The sequence below is a fragment of the Mytilus edulis genome, chromosome 3 (genome assembly GCF_963676685.1).
Source record: "Mytilus edulis chromosome 3, xbMytEdul2.2, whole genome shotgun sequence".
Lineage (NCBI taxonomy): Eukaryota > Metazoa > Mollusca > Bivalvia > Mytilida > Mytilidae > Mytilus > Mytilus edulis.
This window is the reverse complement of record NC_092346.1, coordinates 45,627,560-45,651,921: the sequence shown is the minus strand read 5'-3', so window position 1 is coordinate 45,651,921 and position 24,362 is coordinate 45,627,560. Positions and strand designations below refer to the sequence as shown.

At 31.7% G+C, this 24,362-nt stretch overlaps 1 protein-coding gene across 10 annotated transcripts; it reads right to left on the bottom strand.

Annotated features, from left to right (window-relative positions):
• Positions 1-179: 179 nt before the first annotated feature.
• On the bottom strand, positions 180-24,222 carry LOC139514305 (FERM domain-containing protein 8-like). Of its 10 annotated transcripts, none has more exons than XM_071303364.1 (13): positions 24,198-24,220; positions 15,792-15,864; positions 14,775-14,942; positions 14,140-14,241; positions 13,271-13,329; positions 12,832-12,858; positions 10,826-10,992; positions 9,726-9,938; positions 6,098-6,230; positions 3,951-4,103; positions 3,277-3,388; positions 2,813-2,884; positions 180-1,811 (listed from the first exon to the last, which is right to left on the bottom strand). In XM_071303364.1, the coding sequence occupies exons 2-13, from the start codon at positions 15,799-15,801 to the stop codon at positions 1,798-1,800; spliced, it is 1,230 nt and encodes a 409-aa protein (XP_071159465.1). In that variant the 5' UTR covers positions 15,802-15,864; positions 24,198-24,220; the 3' UTR covers positions 180-1,797. The 10 variants fall into 10 exon arrangements, with proteins under 10 accessions (XP_071159465.1, XP_071159464.1, XP_071159460.1 ...); XM_071303363.1 differs by lacking the exon at positions 24,198-24,220 and adding an exon at positions 21,793-21,853; XM_071303359.1 differs by lacking the exon at positions 24,198-24,220 and adding an exon at positions 17,216-17,264.
• Positions 24,223-24,362: the final 140 nt, after the last annotated feature.

Here is a 24,362-nt window from a genome sequence, read left to right as displayed (position 1 = left end):
AGGTGTGGGATGGTTTTTTTTAATAAGACAGCAACTTAACCACACAAACAAGACCACATTTTCCTTGATGCAAACATTATCCTTTGTCACGGCCATACAAAAACTACCACTATTAGAGGTAGCTATACAGATTGTATTGTGCTTAATCCATGTTGCATCGTTTCTAGTTGGCATAATAATTTTCTTTTAATGATTCATTTATTTTATTCAAAAGTATGTAAACTAGATGTATACAATATAAACAAAAAATATCACAATTTATAAAAATATTTCTGAAAAACATAATTCTTACAAGCACAGCCAGCATTTAGAAGTAAATCTGGAATAAGACATCTAGTCTTAAAAAACTAGTACTTGGTAATAAAACATACTTCCAAAATTAAACATATTAAATTTATCTATTTTTGAATACTTTAAACTGTTTAATTAAACTAAAATGAAATCATTCTATACATGTATAGCAGTATCTGGTGTAGACTTATTTACTTATAAAATCTTTGTCAAAGGTTACAAAGTGTACACCAGTTGCTACTATAAATGGAATGTGCTATTTAATTGTCTATCATTATTACCTCCATCAAAAGAAAATAGACCTGAACTAGATAAGCTATGAATACTTTAGCTAATAAGCTTCTAAAGAAAAACAGTTTTTAACATGACAAAAATATAGAATTTGTTATCAGCCATAATGTCTATATCCTCTCCAGTTACTTTTAGAATCTACTAAAATCTCATTGAGGAAAGATATTCATATGTAATAAAAGTTTGAAAGGTCTCATCATTATACAAAATCTTCATATATGTTGTTTTAATATGTGGTGAATGTTTACAAAATATGACGACTACAGTAACACTATTGATGTAAAATCAAATATCTACAAAATTGTTGAAAAAATTACCAATAAAACATGACATAATCATTGAGAAAAAACATGTACTACAGATAAGTTCACAAAAACGGGAAAAGGCACATTACCATCAATGCAGAATTCTCAAAAACAAATATTTGACATAATATAAACAAATGGAACAAGGTTAACAAAACAAAACAGAAATGTCAAAGTCATGGTGGATACATTGTAAAAAAAAACATTTTATTTCTTAATATATATAACCTTGTATGGAAAACAAATACGGGAGTGATCTGATTGAAATTTATTTAAAATATGTAATTTTGTTTAAAGTTGTTGAACAATAAACTTTTCACTTGTGATGACATTGTGTATTTGTGAGGTTAAAACTAAACAGAAAATAACTTCATCAGTGCCCAGCTTTAAAATCACATTTCATATATTATACAATCAAATAATGTACTTTAAGCTAGTTAAACATGTTATTACAACAGACACGACTTAGTATAAAATTTGTTTTGATTAATACATTAAAAATTGCAACTGCTAAATTATAAATATTTCAATAAATAGTTTTATTACAATGCAGGTAAATAAAAAATGTCCTTACTACTAGAACATGTAGAAAGTAGGATAAATTTCCTTTATTTCAACAATCTTAAATTCATCTCTGACATCTTATGTGAAGTATAACTTCTCCTCAAAGACTGAAATATATTATATGCAGATGAAATGCTAAGTAAGCAACAATGGATATTTTTATGAACAAAACTTAGTCTAAATAACATTCTACAACCATTTAATATGTCTGTAAAGCTACCAATAAGTAATATCTACTTGTACCAAGTCAATATAAACAGTAACAATAGACCCCAATCAGGGCGGAAATGCATAGATGTCGTGCTTCAATTCATATTATGCAGTAACTTCATCTGTCATCCATTAATTATCCTCTTGTTTCTAAAAGTAAATAAAGGCACACAATAAGTTCCTGTTGTAGTTGTCAACCATACTAAAGAGTAGGGGCTCATGTTTTTAAATTGATGATTTATATTAAGGGAAGCAAGAAAACAAATCTGTCACTTCCAACTACATAATTTATTGAAACTAGATGTGTGTCAAAGCGACACGAATGGCCCTGTCTCAAAAAGATGAAAAATTTGCAATTTCAATAACACATGTGGACACAAACATGATGGTAGTCTTACATATAAAAAATCAGCTCAAAATCTGGAGGCGTATAGAAAAATGTCTGTTTAACTGTGATTTTCAACAATTTTCAAAGTTGTAAACCCTTAATTTTGGCAAAATCATGAGTAACCCACATACCAAAAATCATCCCAATATCTGAAAGCATTTTGAGAAAAAGTCTGTATAACTGTTTTAAACAATTTATCAAAGTCCATAGCCCGTAATTTCGGCAATATTTAGCTGAGCGGAACAAAACTTAAACTTGATCTGTAACTCATCTTGGTTAACTCACATGCCAAAAATCATCCCAATATCTGAAAGTGTTTAGAAAAAGAGTCTGTACAACAGTGATTTTACAACAATTTATCAAAGTAATTTTGTCAAAAATTAGCCGAGCAGAACAAATACTTAAACAAGATGAGTTTATATGGCAACAACAACTTCGTTGCTGGGCTATAAAAAATGTTTCTGTCACATACTTACCGGTATATTTAAATGTAATTCATAACAAGAAATTTAAATTCTTAATCCTTACACCTTACAAAATCACTTTTAATGTCAAAAGTAAAAATATTATATCTATGCACATTAACAAGTTGGTACAGCCCTATATGATAAGAGAATGATTATATCTATGCACATTAACAAGTTGGTACAGCCCTATATTTTTAATCATTTCTGAAAACTTTCATCTCAGCTACACTTTTAGTACAGAAATGTTGAGTATAACCATGGTGTTGATAAAAGGACTAACAGAAAAAAAGACATACCAGTACCTTCTAATGAGTATGTTGTCAGACACATTTTTTCCATCTTATTTTCTACCTTCCTGCAAAAGTTTTCTGAAAATAAAACAGTTTCATCAAAGGCCTGTTATTCAGTGGTTGTTGTTGATAACTTTCAGTCTGACATTTCATTTATTGTTCGTCATAAATTAAGCCTTTAGTTTTCTTGTCTGAATTGTTTCACATTTAGTTCTGTTGGGGCCATTTATAAGTGAGGATACACTACAGTATGGGTACTTCTTATTGTTGGAAGTTAAAGTTGCTTACATCCACATCATTACGCTTTTGAGTATAGATATCTCATTGGCAATCATGCACCTCTCCTTATTTTTATATGGTCTAATTCAGATTCAGAGATTTAATAAAGTTTTTAAACTGCTTTGGCTTTGAGTATAATTTTTAGTACACATTATTCTTCAGTTTCATCATATCAACACTAAGTCTCTAACCATTCCTGTATATTTCTCCTCCGCCATCTCCATAGTCTTCTCTTCCGTGTAAGGAACCTCTCTGGAGCTTACGTTTTACTGATGAATCTATCAATGCATCCATTAGTTTGGCCTAAAAGTAAAAATGTAATTAAAGCATTGAAGTTGAATCTATTAAAGTAAAAAGGTGGGCTACCTCAATACCTTTTCTGTACCAGATGATAAACACTATAAATTTGCACCCTATAAAGCATCAAAATTTAATAGATTATAATATTTATTTAAACTGAAGTTCACCCCTCCTCTTTGACAAAGATGACCTTGTACAATTTTCTAAAACATGTATCAATTTGAAAAGAAAATAGATTTATACCATCTTTTGACTATTAAATCTAAAAAAAATCTTACGTTAAATGTTGCACATACCTATTACTTTAATGTAAATCTCACATGAATTTGTATAACATGCACTTCAATTGTTCTGCTAATAATCACCCTTATCCCTTCTTAATCTTTAAGTAAGTACTGTGGATTCATTTATTTTCGTGGGCACTTATTTTCACGGTTTGATGAAAACTTGCATATTCATGGTTTTGGCAAAGTCTACATACATTGCTTTAGAAAATTTCTAATTTGTTGAACCACTGAAAATCGTGATTCCACTGTTTAACAAAATCCACGAAAAATCGGCATACCTGTCTGGAGTATATCTGTAGCACTTTAGTATTACAATCTCTTCCCTCTTTACACAGAAACTGTACCAATAAACATGGTATTAGATCATCTTCATCTTCATTAGTGTCTAAATTCCATGACAGTTCTTCATAAGGTACTGCCAAAATAACTTCCTACAGAATAAAATAATGTTCGGTGAGCCATAAAATATGGGTTATGACCCTAATTTGGCATATATTTTTAAAAGTTCAAATAATTTGCCTTCTTTACTAACTATGATTACTTTTATGTTTAAAGTCTTACAAAGATAAAGTTAAACTAAACTAATATTATCAATAATCCATGACAATAATGTCAAGGTCAGATAAATCAAGCCAGATAAACATAACCAACAAAAAGTCTTTGTCTTTTGATAAACAGACTTTATGTTGAAGATTGCATGCTGTTTCAATCAATGTGTATGGTACTTTTTGGGACAAAAACCAATGGGCTTGTTAATGTTTACTCAAATTATGTTTTTTCTGTACTAAATTTATGCACAAGTTTTTATGCATATTGCGAAGGAACATGTCTTTCTTGAAATGTTTAGGACATTGTTATATAAAATCTTCTATGAAGTACAATAACTGACATAAGATAGAAGGATGATTTCATTTAGTTTTCAGTTTTAAACTGCAATTATTCCTTTGATACAGATTAATACATGTGTTTTTTTTATTGTTCTTACTCTTTTGTGTCTTAGCTATCTATTATAGTGTGATTCTATGGGTATTTTATTATGTTTCATTTTATATACGACTTTTTGGTCAACTGTGTTGGGATAAAAAGATATCTTAACCCAACCACATATTATGGAGCCTGACCCCAAGTCACTCATCAGTGGTTGACAATCTTTTTTACTTATTTGAAGAATTCTAGTCCTTATTAAAACTGTTTTGAGTGTCTTTAAAACACATACAGTGAAACCTGAATAAACCGAATCCTGCATAAACCGAAAACCTGTCTAAACCAAACATGTTCTTTAGCACCGTCATATCAAATTGCATGCGATGTGAACTTGATACAAGAGTGCACACGCTGAAATGTCTCGCCTTCTATACTAATCATTGATATTATGTTAATAGTCCTAAGTATAAAGCTAAGCTTTATTACAACTGTCACATAAACTTAACATTAACCAAGATAACTAAACAAAGACCAATGAACCTTGAAAAAGAGGTCCAGGTCAGATGAACCATGCCAAGCAGACAAGTACAGCTAACAATGCTTCTATACAACATATATAGTTGACACATTACTTATAGTTTAAGAAAAATAGACCAAAACACAAAAACTTAACACTGTGCAATGAACTGTGAAAATGAGGTCACAGTTAAATAAAACCTGCTCGACTGACATAAAGATCATAAAATATTTCCATACACCAAATATAGTTGACCTATGGCATATAGCATTAGATAAAAAGACCAAAACTCAAAAACTTGACTTTGACCACTGAACCATGAAAATGAGGTCAAGGTCAGATGACACCTGCCAGTTGGACATGTACACCTTACAGTTCTTCCATACACCGAATATACTAGCCCTATTGCTTATAGTATCTGAGATATGGACTTGACCACCAAAACTTAACCTTGTTCACTGATCCATGAAATGAGGTCGAGGTCAAGTGAAAACTGTCTGACAGACACGAGGACCTTGCAAGGTACGCACATATCAAATATAGTTATCCTATTACTTATAATAAGAGAGAATTCAACATTACCAAAAATTTGATCTTTTTTTTCAAGTGGTCACTGAACCATGAAAATGAGGTCAAGGACATTGGACATGTGACTGACGGAAACTTCGTAACATGAAGCATCTATATACAAAGTATGAAGCATCCAGGTCTTCCACCTTCTAAAATATAAAGCTTTTAAGAAGTGAGCTAACGCCGCCGCCGCCGCCGCCGGATCACTATCCCTATGTCGAGCTTTCCGCAACAAAAGTTGCAGGCTCGACAAAAACTGAACATCGGCCAAAACCGAACAAAATCTTAAGTCCCGAAGAGGTTCGGTTTAAACAGGTTTCACTGTATTATCAAATTATAAATATTCTGTCCCCAGACATTTGGTCCTCTGGTTGATACAGGAATGGTCTGATTTCTTGATATTATTTCACTTACTGGTTTTTCCTTATCAGTAACTGTAACTCCATCTGTATTTATTGCAACTAAAACTTCAGTTTGCTGACAACCCAAAATAGCTTTCTTCACTTTATGACAGGGTTTTTCTATCACTCCTTCAAAGAAGGCACTCCTGTTAAAATAAAGCAAACAAATATATTGTATGTTTCATGTCTTTTGGCTTTATTGCATTTGAATTACTATTTCATTTATGTTTTGTTTTTGTACATACATGTAATAATAGTTTTTTAAATTAATTCTATATAGTTCAAATAGTATATAACTTGTATCCAATCCTATTGTTTATTTAGACAATAAAATACAGTCGAATCTCGTTGTCTCGAAGTCAGCCGGACGGGAGAAATATTTCGAGATACAAGTAGTTCGACTCAAACGAAAACCGGAAGTTTGACAGAACAAGGGACACAACTCTTGCTTAGCTTGGTAAAGCTAAAATAAATCCGGATAAATATGGGAAAGGGATCGATATTCTGGTATCAGATCGATGTATGTGTATGTCATGGTCTTTCATTATCATAATAACATTATTTTTACTTATTCAACTGTTTCAGTTACAATTTTTTCCTATGGCTTTTATCCGAGAGAGTAATTTCCAATTGATAATTTCGTTATTCAGGTTGTTTATAGTTGACAAAATTGTTTATTCTCGGATACAAGAGACTTTAGAAATTTATATTCCTCTTCGTTTTGTTTTATCTCACTCTTCTTTTCAAAAGAAAATACAACAAGATTAAAGATGCCGATTGAGTAGTTTTTAGGTGATCATCAACGAAAGTCATAATCCTTACTTTATACTTACCGAAGCTCATTAGTGTAAATTACAATTTATTGTTTTGTAAACATTTTAAATACTTTTTCATGAACATTAACAATGTATCACTAATTATTTATAAAAATTCTATAAAAGATAATCTTAGGTAAACACTCGTGGAAATAAAATTGAGAAAGGAAATGGTGAATATGTCAAAGCGACAACCACCCGACCATAGAGCAAACAACAGCCGAAGGCAACCAATGGGTCTTCAATGTAGCGAGAATTCCCGCACCCGTAGGTGTCCTTCAGCTGGCCCCTAAAATATGCATAATAGTACAGTGATAATGGACGTCATACTAAACTCCGAATTATACACAAGAAACTAAAATTTAAAATCATACAAGACTAACAAAGGCCAGAGGCTCCTGACTTGGGACAGGCGCAAAATTGCGGCGGGGTTAAACATGTTTATGAGATCTCAACCCTCCCCCTATACCTCTAGCCAATGTAGAAAAGTAAAAGAATAACAATACGCACATTAAAATTCAGTTCAAGAGAAGTCCGAGTCTGATGTCAAAAGATGTAACAAAAGAAAATAAATAAAATGACAATAATACATAAATAACAACAGACTACTAGCAGTTAACTGACATGCCAGCTCCAGACCTCAATTAAACTGATTGAAAGATTATGTCTTCATCATATGAATATCAGGTACAATCCCTCCCGTTAGGGGTTTAGTATCATACTATCATAAAATATATGAGAAGAACATAACCCGTGTCATGCCAACAACTGTTTTTTTTAGAAATAAATGTGTTTAGTTCCGATGCAAAGACCCTATCAGTGAATCAATGTTAAAGCCAAAATATGCAATCTTTAATGACCTGACAACAGTATCGTAACTATATCCCCTTTTAATAAGTCTATTTAAAGGTTTTGTTAGTTTCTGAGGAGAATACTGACATTTTTGTGCTTTATAAAGAATATTTCCATAAAATTTTGGATGTGAAATACCTGAACGTATAAGATGTCTGCATGTTGAGTTATATTTACGAATTATTTCCTTATACCGGTGATAAAATTTAGTAAATGTTTTGACCAGTTTGTGATATCGAAAACCCTGGTGTAATAATTTTTCATTAATACATAAATTTCTCTCGCTAAAATCTAATACATTGTTACATACACGAGCGAATCGTACAAGTTGAGATATATAAACACCATAAGATGGTGACAAGGGAACGTCACCATCTAAAAATGGATAATTAACAATAGGAAATGAAAAATCATCTCTTTTATCATAAATTTTTGTATTAAGCTTCCCGTTTATGATATAGATATCAAGATCGAGGAAAGGGCAGTGGTCATTGTTATCATTAGCTTTATTTAAAGTAAGTTCTACAGGATAAATTTCTTTAGTATACATACTGAAGTCGTCATTATTTAGAGCCAATATATCATCCAAATATCTAAAAGTATTGTTAAATTTTTGTATCAAATGTTGTTTTGATGGGTCTTTGCTAATTTTAGTCATAAATTGTAACTCATAACAATACAAAAACAGGTCCGCAATAAGTGGTGCACAGTTAGTCCCCATTGGAATTCCAATAACTTGACGATATACGGAATCTCCAAAGCGAACAAAAATGTTATCAAGTAAAAATTCAAGTGCATAAATAGTATCAAAGCATGTCCAATTGACATAGTTCTTTTGTTTATTGCTACTAAAAAATGATCTAAAAGAGTTTGAACATATGTACTCGCATTCCGACTTTTTAAATGCCCAGTTAATTAGCATGTCATAAATCAATACAGTGGTCAGTGACTGGAAATTTAATTACACATGTATTGTCAGATTAACTCTTCAATCCATTTAAATGCCGGACGTTATGTTTTGACATATGTGTATTAGTTTGAGATAAATAATGAATTTTGATGCTTTTGTTAACCTTGGGATCGTAAATTTAGTTCGACTCAACCGAAATTTCGACTCATCCAATTTCGACTCATCAGGAGTCGAATTACGTACATTTATATGGAAAAAAGTTTGGGACCACGTGAAAACTTCGACTCATCCGAAATTTCGAGTCAACCGAGTTCAAGACAACGAGAGTTAACTGTATGTTTATTTAATCTAATTAGTTTGAATCTGTCCACTTGAACTTGGAATAAGTCACCTGACATAAGGTTAATTATGCTTTATATGTATCTTTTAATCACATCTAGAAACTGACAATGTGGATTATAGTTTCCTATTGTAACCTTTCCATTCCTGCATGGACAATTCCAGCACATATCCAATAGAACTTGAAGTCCTATTTTCCTCAATTATGACATCACCAAATGTGACATGTCACTGAATATTAAATTGTGATTAGCACTTTAACAAGAGACCAGTGGAGTAGGAAATGATAACCCTAACAGAGTACTGTGAATTCATTATTATTCATTGGACCACGAATTTAAATGTTCAATGAATGACAAATTTCCTATACTATAGGCTTGTATGCAAACTTCGACAAAACAACAAAATAAATATCCATGGACATGTTAGTTTTCCTTAATCCAAGAACCGTAAATTGGTACCCATGAAAATAAATGAATCCATAGTACCTGAGTTTAACAACCCTTTCTGGAAGTGTTTATGTATGATGTTTCTAAATCTTTAGTTTTCTGTGTACTGTTGTTTGTTCTTGCACAGTTTTGCTTTAACCAAAATGTTGTCTGTCCATCTTACTTTGACTATGATTTGTATTGTCCCTTTGGTATCTTTTCCTTCTTGAGTACTAATTTAAAGACGGTTTGGTCAAGTCAACCAACACCCTAACGGGTAAATAACAGAAAACTTACCCATAGCATGGATACTTCCAACATATCTGTAAGTACTGTCTGTACAAATCTCTTAGAACACTACCACGGATTTCATCTCTGTGATTTGCAGATATTTGTCTGTGTGCTTCCATGAACATTTCTTCACATGGACGTTCTTTTGACTTACCAATGTGTAACAACTGGAGTTTGAATTTATACATGTGTGGAGGGTAAAATTTGCTCAGGTTGGCTCTGTAATGAAAAATGATATTGCATTGGCTTTTATACATATTTATTCACCATATTTGACTGTGTATAGTATGCACCTTTTAAAAAATGGTGGAAAAAAGTTTAATAAAAACAATATAAAAGTCTTGTTCACTGTATTAAATAAATTCTATTATTTTACTTCACGTTAAAATGCCATATTTTGATTGGCTAATACAAGGGTGTTAATTTACTCTATCACATGGCTGAGCGGGTGACAATTTTTTTAATGTTACACTCTCCTCCAGACCAATCAAAAATGGATAATTAAAAGGACAATGAATTGAATTTACATCAAGTAATTAAATACAATGCTTAAATTCTACGTTTTGGCCCAGATTTTATTTTTTGACTGTCAAAATAAAAAAAATAAAACATCTTGCCTCATTTTTTTTTTTTTTCAAATACTCATAATGTTGTTATGTATGTGACTTCATAGAAAATACTTTTAAAATAAAATTAATCTTTTATGTCTGAATTTCTTTAATTATCAATAAAAAATTGATGTTTCATCAACTTGGTGAAAATTGAAAATGTCCGATGATGAAAGCGACTGATTGCGTAAACAACAGGGTGACTTGTTTTCGCTTTTGGGGGTCAGTGAAAGCAAAGTGACGGTCTGGAAAACTTCTTCTTCCCCCTAGTTGCCTGGAAGCGTGAGCCCTGGACACAACCATTATTACATCTCCCAATTGAAGAGATATCAAGCTATTGATTTAGAATGATGTAATTGCAGTGGGTTGTGACTTTTGTTGGTAACTAGATGGTGCAACACTGTATTTACAATTCTTTCTTAATCAGCCTATGGTTGAGAGAAGGGGTTAGTTTTGATTGTAACCTTTGCCTACAAGATTGTACCACAAGTGACTTACCTATACTGAGAGGGAACATGATTTTTTGGATCATAGGGACCCAGATGTATCAAAGCCTGGATTCCTGCTAATGCATGATAGTCGGAATGATCCATGATATACCTTCCCTCTGCAACATTAAACTTGGCTTCATGGTACAGTAAACACAAAATGGTTTCATTAGAGGACTGCAAAAAAGCAACATATATTACTCAAAAAATTACCAATGACATTAGAAAGAAGTCCAGTAAAAATAGATTAAATGAATGGAATAAAACACATGGTAAAATTAAATATTGAAGTTTCATTTATTTTCATGAGTACAAATTTTCATAGATTAGAAATAACTGTATTTAAATGGATATTTGATTTCATGGTTTTGGAAAAGGCTGTTAACATGCCTATAGCAAATTTGTACTTGATGAGCATTTAAATTAGAGTTTTGTGTTTCACTACGAAATCCACAGAAATTTGTTTCCTATGGAAAAAAATCAAATCCACAGTAACAAGAACAAGGGATAAAAGACTGTTACAGCGGATTCCATTGAGTGTGTAGCCAAAGGTAATATCTTTGGTTAGCGTGCTTGTTAGCTGAACTGTGAAGTCATTGTTAGGTTAGGTAATTTACCCTACTTTAAGAATAGATTAGTCCGACAGAAAACCAATCGATCTGTCTGTTGGACTATGCTACTACGAAAGGAGGGTAGTATACCTGTCCTTATAATGACTTCACGGTTCAGCTAACAAGCAAGCTAACCAAAGATATTACCTTTCGCTACACACTCAATGGAATGTGCTGTAAAAATTAAATTTCTATGAGGAAGACATATTTAAAAAAAAATATCAAGAAATCATTTTACCATTTTAGAGGGGAACATATTTAAAAAAGTTTTAACTGTGGTTAGTTTATCTGTTATGTTAGAATTGGTGTCCCAACTACTGGGAAATCTACAGACAATAGTGGTGAATCTGAAAATCACAGAAAAATCAAAATCTATCAATAATGTTGAAGTCAGATTGGTATTTTACATCCAGTGGAAAGTATATGCATTTATGTTGCCAAAAACAACATTTTTATGACAACACAAATGATATGACTGGACATGTTGTGACATGTGGTAAAACTGTATTATAAGCATCCTAATTATGTGTATAAAGCATATTATGTTTGGCTTTTTAACTATTTTGATCTGAGTGCACTGATGAGTCTTATGCAGACGAAAAGCGCGTCTGGCGTATAAAATTATAATCCTGGTACTTTTGATAACTATTTTATGTGGCATCATTAATAGTTTAAGCTGATATATATTTTGCAATTACTGCAAGCAATCAATGTTATACTAAAGTTTCAAGGATAAAATTTTCTGTCAACAGATGTTTGTCTTTTCAATAACAAATATGTGAATTAAAATAAATATTAGGCCTTAAGGTGTCTGGTAATGATAAAAAAAATGTTTTTAATAAAGCCATTGAAACTAAATTAAACCTAAAATACTATACATTACAAAGTTGATATTTCAAATATAAAGTCAATCAACATTTGTGGAATTTGTTGTTTTTATGTATAATATAAAGCATGTGAACTCGAGTAAATACATCACTCTATATACATGTATGTTCATAACTAATAAAGTAAAAACAATTAATTTTCCTATGCAATATTTCATATAACACATCTTGTAATTAAAAATTCTTATTCATTTATTCTCCCATGTTGTATTTCATCAATTATTCTTTAGAAAAACAAGTACATTGGTGAGCTAGTGCTAACATGTCAGTATTAAAAATATGGAATATCTTTTCTGAGGTATTGATTACAATATTTGTCAATATATTTATCCACATAAAAAGTATTCTGCTTTTTCTATACTTGAGAGTTGTTAATCAGACATTACCTTACAGAGTGCAAATCACATAACATGATGCACATTTAAAAATTGCAAAAATCTAACAACATTGTTATTATGATGTGTTCTACAAAGCTTCAGTACTAAAATTATGTGTATGATTAGTACGAGAACTGTTACCTTATACTCGCCATAACCTCTTATAGCCTTCAATGAAAGTCAATGAGTCATGCATTATGTTACAACGATTGGTTATATGTAATATATATTTTTGTATTGATAAGGCACCATATGTAAAAGAACAAAAAGTTACTTGAGTTGTGACTATAGCATTCTGCTGTTTTTTCCCCTTTTGTTCTTGGGTAAATGTTCTACAACCTTTTGTTTGTTCGACAATCTGGGTGATTGAGAAACATATTTTCAAAAACAATATTGTAAGGATCTTCCCGTAATTTGCTACAGAAACAATGAAAAAGTTAAGTTACAAGTAATGTACATATCAATATGAATATTGTGATCATGGTGATAGAAAACAAGTTGAAAAAAAAACTTCTATAGAATGGCCAATGCTTTTTAATGTATTGTTAAAAGAAGTTATTTTTTCAGTAGAAATACAAACCTTCATTTCCTCTTCTAAAGTAAGGAAGACATTTCTTTGGAACATAACAACTGGTTCATCTGAAATGAATAGAAATGTACTTTACTAACTAATGTCTCTACATAGATATAGATTTTAATATTGGAATTGGACAGTTTTACAAAATTTTCTTTTATATTGCCTATTCTGTTATAGAATAGTTCAAACACCTGCCACATGTTAATGCACCTATACTATATCACAGATCAGTGGGTTTTTCCTTTAAATAAATTAATGTCAACAGCAACATATGGTAGTATCTGTTAAATGCTTTCAATTATCAAGACTTTCCATCATTTCACATTTTATGGAATAGGCACTTGTCTGTAGATCGAGACTTTATGATGCCCTCTAAATGTCTTTACTGATTTTGTTGTTTTTAGGTTGCTGTCATATAGACATACACCAATCATCAACTCATATATATATGAGATAATCAAATATTGTTGTAAATCTGCAACTTGCAGGCCCGTAGCCAGGAATTTCCAAGGGGGGGTTCGTTGGACTCACAAACTCGACTTTAACAGTGCTTATTGGTTTTCAAGGGGGGGGGGGGGGTCGTCCGAACCCCCTGGCTACGGGTATGACTTGGTCAGACACAAGGTCCATACTTTTAAAAAACTTTCTTTTTTTTTCAGACCAAGACTGTTCAGAGTATTTTGATTGGAGGTAGAGATGATAATTTGATTAGTATATCTTATTTTGCATTTGTCTCCTGTAGAAGCAGTTAGTGTCTAAACACCTATCCACACCTTTTATTGGCAACTAATTTCATCTCAACATCAGAATATGGATAGTTTATTAATTGAAGTAAGTATTTCAAACTTGGACAAGCTGGAATAGTATCTTACCTCGTGTAATTTCATCAGCACTTGAATCAGTATACATAGCACAGAAATCATCCCACAACTGGGCTAACTGGAATGGTTTGTGGTGATTCTTTAATCGAAGTTCTGAAAAAAAATCAAAAAAGAGGTTAATATGTACACAATGTTTGGATGTATGAAGGATTCCTTGAGATTTTAATCTAATACATTAGATTGAACTTGTAGCCATTAATAGTTGTTGCAATAATGTTCTTTAATAATACTGTTCCATCTTAAATTTCATAACTTTGTTGTGATTTATGATTGCTGTTTCAAGGGCATTACCCTGTAGTTCATTTTAGTCATATAAGGTAGTATCAGGCTATTAAAGCAATTCAATTAATTTAGGTCACAAGAATAATAAGTTGACAGAGTTTTCAAAGGTGCTGAATGGTTCGATTCACTATACATTTGGTCCAATGAACAATGATAAATTATTGGTCTAAATAAATTTCACTTGAAAATCAATTAAGAAATGACAATAATACAGTGGGTTCTTATTAAGTGTGTACCACATTTTTTAGGTTATTTGAATAGACAGAAAAAATATTACATTTAAAATTAATTTATGTTCATGATATTCATATGAATAAATTTTGATTTATAGATTTTGTTGGTACCTAGAAGTGGAGATACCAGCCATACAGAGAAAACATTTTCACTCTCTGGTGGAAGCCCTCTTTGTTCTAACACAATTTCAAACAAATCTGCTGCTTCAGCCTGATGACCATCTTCTAAATTAACGTGTATGCCTTTACGATCTCTCAACCACAATACTATTTCAACAGCTGTAATAAAAGAATACATTTATATTTGCATATTTTTATTATCGATACATGTACATATAAATTAAATAAAATAATTGATTACAACAGTAGTGCATTTTACATATTTACATTAAAAAAAAACATGCTGTGCATATTAGAACCTCTTAGTCTTCGAAATTCAATTCACACTATAAGATACAATTTAGCAATTGAGTACACACATGTTGCTTTCCATGACTTTCTTTGCAAGTAAGACAAAAACAGATATACATGTACTAGTAGCATTTATAAATTTACATACATGTATTGTCATTGTGGGACCTTTTATTGCATATCATCACAATCTGTACTGGTTTTGCTAATTGTTTAAGCTGTTTAATGATATGTTATAGTTCACATTTTAAACCTGTGTTAAAAGATAATTGTCTTATCATGGTCATTTACAATCTGGTCCCAATTACTTACTTTCTTTTTTTTTTTTTTTGGGGGGGGGGGGTAAAATTTCACAAAAACAAAATATCATTGGAGACAAAGTTGTTCTGTCCCTGAAATAAACACTACTATTCCTTTAGCATGTTAAGCAATTATATTATAAACTCATACTGTGGATTCATTTATTTTCATGGGTACCAATTTTCGTGGAATCGGGAACACTTTAATGTTCGTGGATATTTTATTTCGTGGTTTTGCTGAAATTTGCATATATTCCTGTACTGCTGTAGAAAATTTGCTATTTGTTGATCATTTAATTTTGTGGTTTACTTTTTCCTACGAAATTTAATATCCAACAAATAATAATCATGATAATGAATCCACAGTATTTGTCTAACTATTATACATTTGTAAGTATGTTATCATTGCTACATGTACCTCCATCCATTGCCTTCGCATGTGCTTTCTTTACTAACTGTTCATGTTCGTCTGAATCGGTCTTCCTGTATCTCTAGAAAAAGAGGTATGTACATACATTGTTTATTTTGTTATTAACTCATTTTAGAAATGTAAAAACTCATAAAATAAACATTATTTTACACCATGCAGAAAAAGTTCAAATGCTGTTGATTTCATTCAAGTTTATCATGTTTATAAAAATGAAAGATACATGTGCATGTACAAGATTTTGAAAAAATTTTACTCTTCAAATCCAGAGTTGCTTTGACTTTTGTTTCTAGAAATTTAAAGTATGATAAAATTTTAAACTTTTGATTTGAGCAAATGAATATGGACAAGTTAAAAAATTTATTATGTCAGTTACTGAGTTACTCAGACAGTCTGACAGGGTACATATGTATCAGGTCTGTTCGCTCCCAAAACATGCATAGAGGTATAGGAAGAGGGTTGAGATCTCACAAAACATGTTTAACAATGCCACATTTATATTAAGCGCCTGTCCCAAGTAAGGAGCCACTGGCCTTTTTTAGTCTTGTAGGATTTTTAATTTTAGTTCATTTATATATTTTAGAGTTTAGTTAAAACAACGTACATTATCACTGAACTAATACACTTTTTTGTTAAGAGACCAGCTGAAGCACACCTCAGGAGGCCAGATTTTCTAGCTGTGTTGAAGAACCTTTTTTTGGACTTCAGCTGTTTTCTGCTCTTTGGTTGTTGTCTCTTTGACACATTCCCTATTGGCATCGTCAATTTCAAAGCACATTCACCTCCTGTGTCCATAAGCATAATTTATTCAACACAAAAACTTTACAAAAGAGTGTGAACGGATGCAGGTGTTGGAATGTGAAAGGGGCAAACAAGAATGGGAGCGAACATGATTTTGGACAAACAGACCTGGATTTGTATTAGACCGAATAATCTGTCTCTTGTGTGGGTACATTTGTCATTTCATATTTTCTTTTCATCATTTGGCTATTTATTATTATTTCTTCTTTTTTTTTAATGAAATGACAAATGTACCCACACAAGAGACAGATTATTCGGTCTAGATTTGTATGACAGTGACAGAGGTTCTATACAAAAGAATCATGTTCTAAAGTATGACTTTTGAAAATGTAACTGTGTTTCAGGTTTCTCTTGTATTTAAAAGGGTATATTTCCATCATGTGCACGTTCATGGACAAATAATAGAAGAAAAAACAAAAAAAGTCGCTAACGTTGCCATGTTCGTGGGAGTAAACAAAACATAGCGTTTATCCCCCATTATATTGAAAAAAATATGGGTTTTAATTACGAAAATTATTGTTGAGATTAAAATTATCTGATTAAAGCATTTAACTTTTTCCTAAGAGGAAAGTTATGCACAAATGAACCGAAAGAACAAATAATATTTCTGTTACCTCTGCCATTTTGTTTACAAATAGTAAAACTCTAAAAATTGACGGAACAAAACACGACCCTTTTCCGGTTTAAATTAAATTGGTCAACTCCGTGAGTTTGCAATTACATTCCGAGTAAGTTCTTCTTCTTCCGAATCATTGTTTTGATATCATGGCAAATATATTTAGAAATTTTAGGTCAACAATTGAAAAAAATATGATCTAGCCAATGCATCGGCCTTCTTTTACTATACTTCAGGGGAAGGGTTTATCATTTCATTGTAATGGTTATCGTATAGGTTAGGATATGTTTTAGGTTAGGGTTATGTTTCATGGTTAGAGCTAGTGTTATGGTTAGGTATGGGTTAGGGTAAGATTTTAGGTTTAGGATAATTATAAAGAAATGTTCTATAATGGTTGGGACCCCTAAAGTAAAATAAGAAACGGAGTTGAATGGTGGTATTTCCACGGTATTTCACTTTAACTTGACGATTACCGTGAGAAACCAGAGACATATTTATACACCTGTGTACATTCCCAATGAATGGACTTAGTTTTTCTGCCAGTTTACATAACATTCACTCAGGTAAAAAAAAAAAGTTTAATTACTTTCTTAAACATGTTAAAACTATTCTGGATTTCTACCAAACTTGGACAGAAGCTTTTTTGTGATCAAAAGCTAGCATTTTTGTAAAAATGTGTTTCCTGTTTTTCCGTATATTACTTATAAATAAACTTAGTTTTTCTTCCAGTTCATATAACATACAGTCTGCAGTTGAAGTTTTCAAAACATCTATTAGATTCATTAACCAACCTGGATTTTTACCAATAAAATTGAGAATGGAAATGGGGAATGTGCCAAAGAGACAACAACCCGACCATAGACAAAAAAAAAACCAACAGCAGAAGGTCACCAACAGGTCTTCAATGTAGCGAAAAATTCCCGCACCCGGAGGCGTCCTTCAGCTGGCCCCTAAACAAATATATACTAGTTCAGTGATAATGAACGCCATACTAATTTCCAAATTGTACACAAGAAACTAAAATTAAAATAATACAAGACTAACAAAGGCCAGAGGCTCCTGCCTTGGGACAGGCACAAAAATGCGGCGGGGTTAAACATGTTTGTGAGATCTCAACCCTCCCCCTACACCTCTAGCCAATGTAGAAAAGTAAACGCATACCAATACGCACATTAAAATTCAGTTCAAGAGAAGTCTGAGTCTGATGTCAGAAGATGTAACCAAAGAAACTAAACAAAATGACAATAATACATAAATAACAACAGACTACTAGCAGTTAACTGACATGCCAGCTCCAGACTTCAAACATGTTAAGAGGCTTCTTACAATCAAACGATTGATTGATTGATCATTGATTGTTGGTAATACGGCGTAAAACAACCAACAATCAATCAATCAATACAATTAAAAGATTACATGGACTAACCGCAAAAGTAGGCGAGACACTGGGTTTCGCGGAACCCTTACAAATGTTTGTGAGATCTCAACCCTCCCCCTATACCTCTAGCCAATGTAGAAAAGTAAACGCATAACAATACGCACATTAAAATTCAGTTCAAGAGAAGTCCGAGTCTGATGTCAGAAGATGTAACCAAAGAAAATAAACAAAATGACAATAAAACATAAATAACAACAGACTACTAGCAGTTAACTGACATGCCAGCTCCAGACTTCAAACATGTTAAGAGGCTTCTTACAATCAAACGATTGATTGATTGATCATTGATTGTTGGTAATGCGGCGTAAAAGAACCAACAATCAATCAATCAATACAATTAAAAGATTACATAGACTAACCGCAAAAGTAGGCGAGACACTGGGTTCCGCGGAACCCTTACAAATCTACCCCTTGTAACAAGTTTAACCTGGGGATATGCTGAATCTAGGTCAATAATATAATACTGAAAGCAGCATGACCTATAGGACATATTGAGAATACACGAATGAGATAGCAAACCAAAGAAACAAAAGACTTCTTAGGATCTTATTGACAAACTTTATTAAGCTCTTAACTTTCCCAATTCTATAAAAGTTGTTGAAATATTCAACATAAATCTCCAACCAAGACTGCCTTTTACAAAAACACACTAAAATAACCAGAAAACTATTGAAGAGGCTTTTGCCCTGGGTGTATGGCACGCCGTTTTTCAAATTCTATATCATACTAAACTCTACTGGACTACATTCATGTTGAAATTGGATCAGAAATAAATTGGGTTTTTTTCTCAAAGAAATCGTAAAATTCACAGAGCTAAAAAAATATAATCAAAAGTGAATAAAATATTAAGAAAAACCATGAACGTATATACTTTTTTTTTCATTTGTATTTAAATGGCGCAACAGGAGATATGAAATATACTACACGTGAAAACACCAATTTCATTTTATTTTTACATCAAATGCTTTTAATCAAGTCCAAAGTAGCTTAACCAGAACAAAACTCATTCTGATGACTAAACCAGGTTTAATTCACAATGAGACACAAGAATAATGCCTGTACTAAGTCTGGAATATGACAGTTGTTATCCATTCGTTTGATGTGTTAGGACTTTTGATTTTGCCATTTGATAAAAGACTTTCCGTTTTGAATTTTCCTCAGAGTTCGGTATTTTTGAGGTTTTACTTTTTTTCCCAAAAGGTCTCCTAGTTGACATGGTACTTATAGGGCGTGAAGCCCTTTCATGTTGCCCTTGATGGATGGTTGGTGTTATAACAAGGAAGCTATAGATGTTTCAAGGTTTAAAAAAAAACCATACAGTTAATCCCAAACTAAAGTAGTCAGTAAGTAAAGTCAAAATAAACCGATTTGCCTTTTTTTGACATCAACAGTCAATACGATCGTTTTAAGGTTATTTTCGTCAACCTCACAAAGTATTGTTAGACACTATAGTTCAGTGAAAATGGACGTCACATAAAACTTCGAAAAATGAAAATGAACTTAAATTGAAGTTGAAGTCATAGCTTCAAAAACGTCATATTCGTCCTTATGACTTTGTTTACTGTTAAGAAATTATCTGTGTCCTTGATACGCACGAATATATATATATATTTCACTTGTCCTATAGTCACAAGTCGGTCCTTTTATATCAAATCATGACAGCATCGAATTCTTCCCCAAGGAACGACGACTACCATTAGTCAAGCAAGAACTGATTTACATTCTAGAGCACCGGAATATACTCGTTTCAAAGGGTTTTGTTAATACTTTTTTTAGTTTTTTGTTGTGTTTACTTTTGAGCTATTTTTTTTATCTCAGTCCGTGGTGTTTTTCATGGTCACGATATTGTATGTCCTTTTCCCAGAAAAAAACCCCTGGTTAGATGGACTAGAGAATGAACATTCCAGGTTTTTTTTTTTTATAAATTTGGTAAAGTATTATGGACATTTACCATATAGAAGTCGATTACCTTCTAATGCTGTTATAGGACGTTTGACATAATGCCTCATCATCAAATATTAACAGGAGTAACAGGACGAAAATCAATGGTGGATTAGACTATGCTTACCAAACACTCTAATGATAATTGTGGTTAAAGTTGGTTTTTATTTGCCAAATGTATTTAAGAAGGAAATAATTAAAACGAAGCGGATTGACTAACGACGGACAGATGTCGGAGAAAAGGAAGAAAAGAAACAAAGTGATCAGAAAAAGCACATACTGGCTCATTGACATCAAATTCATGGCCATGTGAAGTAAGACAATCAACGTCAATTGTGATAAAGCCATACGAGATTTTTCTTCTTAACAATTTTTCTTCGAGTAAATAAGAGGTAGGATTTTACTGCACACAATCCAGTGGTCTTTTGTGTAAAAAATTAGAAAAGGGGTACAATATATTAAGATTGCAAGTGGAAGAAACAAAAACACATCCAACCTGACAATATGTTTTTTTAAATAACTTCATTTGGCGAAAATACATGAATATCTTTACGATACTATATTGATCTAAGAAGGTAAAATGATCTGCTGATACAAGATTAACATCCGCTGTCACGACCAATAAGTTCATTGATAGCTAAAATCCTCGGAAACCAATTCGTGGTGATGGAGCGTTTTTTTCTCTCTCCTAGGTTTTGCAAAACAACATCAAATAATACTGACACTGTACAAACAACTTTACAGTTGAAAATAACAAATGTATACACCAGTTTGTTAAAATTTTAATTGATTTTTATATGTAATGATGACGAAATTTAATTTCCTTATGATAAGAAAATAAACTGCGTGTTAACAAGTAAAATTTGTACATGCAATATTGATTAGACAAATCCATATGCATTGTTCGTGTTTGTTGAAAACTACCACTTTAAAACTTTTTGTCGGAAATGCATATCTGTTTTACGTTCCTTTGGTATTTACTTAATCTCAAATGCAGGATACATAGCTTCATGAATGACATGCACATAGATAATAAGCTCGCCTACAAGAATTATATGTAGACCAATGTTTATATTTGACAGTTTGAAATTAGTTTTTTTTTACAATAGTGTCTGAAAAGTGTGAGGAATATCGTTTCAAAACTTTATTTCAAAAGCTTAAAAAAACATTTTTTTATATATAAATGAACAACTTACACCTAAAGACCTGTCTTATTTCACATGGAGTTGTGTTGTTTTTAATCCGGATATATATGTCTATATGTCCTATATTATCGTTTGTAAAATATAACACTTAAAAACCGGAAATATATTTCTTTTTTCTTGTATGTAATATAACGCGTAGAACATCACTTATTAATTTCTGCTAAAGGAGGTTATTTTAGCTAAAATAACTAGAATTAAAGTACTCTTTAATTTCATAAGTAATAAAACTCAAAACAAAAAAGTTCTACAACTTCATTGTAACAATATTTTAATTCTTTTTTCATAACAAGAAAACAAATAAATCAACAACAAAATAATGATCGACAATAGAAAAGGTTGGAGAATCAGCAAACAGTATTGCCAGCACTAGTCGGGATAAATGTCCCGTTACTAGTAAGTAAGAACTGATGAAGAATGTACAATAATTTTCAATATCCGAAACATGTGCTTAGTAAGACAATTTGTCCATCAATAGCTCAGTTGTTATTTAATTGATTCTGTGAAATATAATAGGTCTGAAATGACACCAAACTCATTATACCAAAAGGGTACGATGGTACATTTGAAATCTTACATCTAAATCAGATGTCAAAAGAAGCAATACATATCTGTGTACCTTTTGAAGAATTTTATTCCAAATATAATCCTTAACATCGTCTCATTAGCATCGAATGCGACACCACCTGATTTTAACTTCCATTAGGAACAACGTTAGCCATTTGTCAACCAAGAACTACTTTACATTCTGGCGCATCTGAATAAATATCCTCTTTTCAAAGGGTTTTGATGCGACTGTCATACAAGTGAGAGGTTTAGTGCTATAAAACCAGGTTCAATCCACCGTTTTCTACATTTGAAAATACCTGTACCAAGTCAGGAATATGATAGTTGTTGTCCATTCGATGGATGTGTTTTATCATTTGATTTTGTCATTTGATTAGGGACTTTCCGTTCAGTATTTTTATGATTTTACTTCTTTTTTTTTTTTTTTTATTATTACTAATTTTTTTTAATATTTTGTTGTTTTTACTTTTATGATATTTTTGTTTTTTACGGATAAGATATTGAATGTCCTTTCCCCATGAAAAATTGTGATATGGACTAGAGAATGCACGTACAAGTTGTTTATAAACTTGGTAAAGTCTTAGGGACATTAACCAATAACAAGTCGATTACCTTTTAATGCCGTTATGGAACTTTTGTTGACATAATGCATCATCATCGAATGTTGACAGGAGTACCAGGACAAGAATAACTGGACCAGGAACTATTTACCAAACACTTCAAGGACGGTTGTGGTTAAAGTTAGTTCGACAATTTTTATAAGGGGAGAGGAAATTAAAGATGAAGAATGTTGATTAACGACGGACAATTAAGAGACAGAACCAAGTGATCAGATAAAGCACAAACTTGCCATTTGGGCTCGTACTATAAAACACGATTTTACTTTCACATGGCCACGTGAAGCAGCGTCAATTGTGATATAGCCATACGATAATATTTATTCTGCGCAAATTTCAATTCGAGTAAATGAGAGGTAGGCGTTTACAGTACAAAAGTGTTCTCTTTATCAAAAATGGGGAGATACAATATATTAAGATTACAAGTTGGAAGTAAAAAATAAATATTCAACCTGACTTTTTTTTTTTTTTTTAAATAAGTTCATTTGACGAAAATACATAAATATATTTTTTGCCATACTATATAGATTTCAGAAGATAAAATGGTCTGCTAATAAAAAAAATTAACATCCGCTGTCATTGATAGCTGAAATCCTCGGAGACCAATTCGTAGTGATGGAGCGTTTTTTTCTCTCCTGGATTTTGCAAAACAACATCAAATAATACTGACACTGTACAGACAATTTTTCAGTTGAACATAAAAGAGGGACGAAAGAGACCAGAGGGTCAGTCAATAACATGATTCCAAACCCTTTGATTGTATTGAAAATAATTTATACAGCATAACGTTTTTTTAATACCTGTATCTAGGTTTGTTAAAATTTTAATTGATTTTTATATGTAATGTTAACGAATTTATTTTTAATGATAAGAATTTAACCACGTGTTAATAAGTAAAAATTTGACATATAATATTGATTAGGCAAATCCCTATGCATCGTTCGTGTCTGTGAAAAATACCACTTTAATACTTTTGTCGCACATGTATATCTGTTTAACGTTCCTTTGGTATATTAACTTAATCTCAAATGCAGGAAACATAGCATAGCAAACATGTATATAAACCATTCAATTCGCCTACAACGATTATATGTAGACAGCTTAAAATTAGTTATATTACAAAGTTTCTGAAAGATTTTAGAAATATCGTTTCAAAAATAAAATTTTCCTGCTTAAAATTCATTTTTTTTACTTATTAATAAATGTACAACTTACGCATCTTATTTCTCATGAAATAGTGTTTTTAAACAGGATATATATTTCTATATATATTATCATGTGTAAAATACAACACTTAAAAACGGAAATATATATCTATTTTCTCGTGTGCAATATAATAAGCTTAAAACATCACTTAGTTTTTTCTGCTAAAGAGGTTAT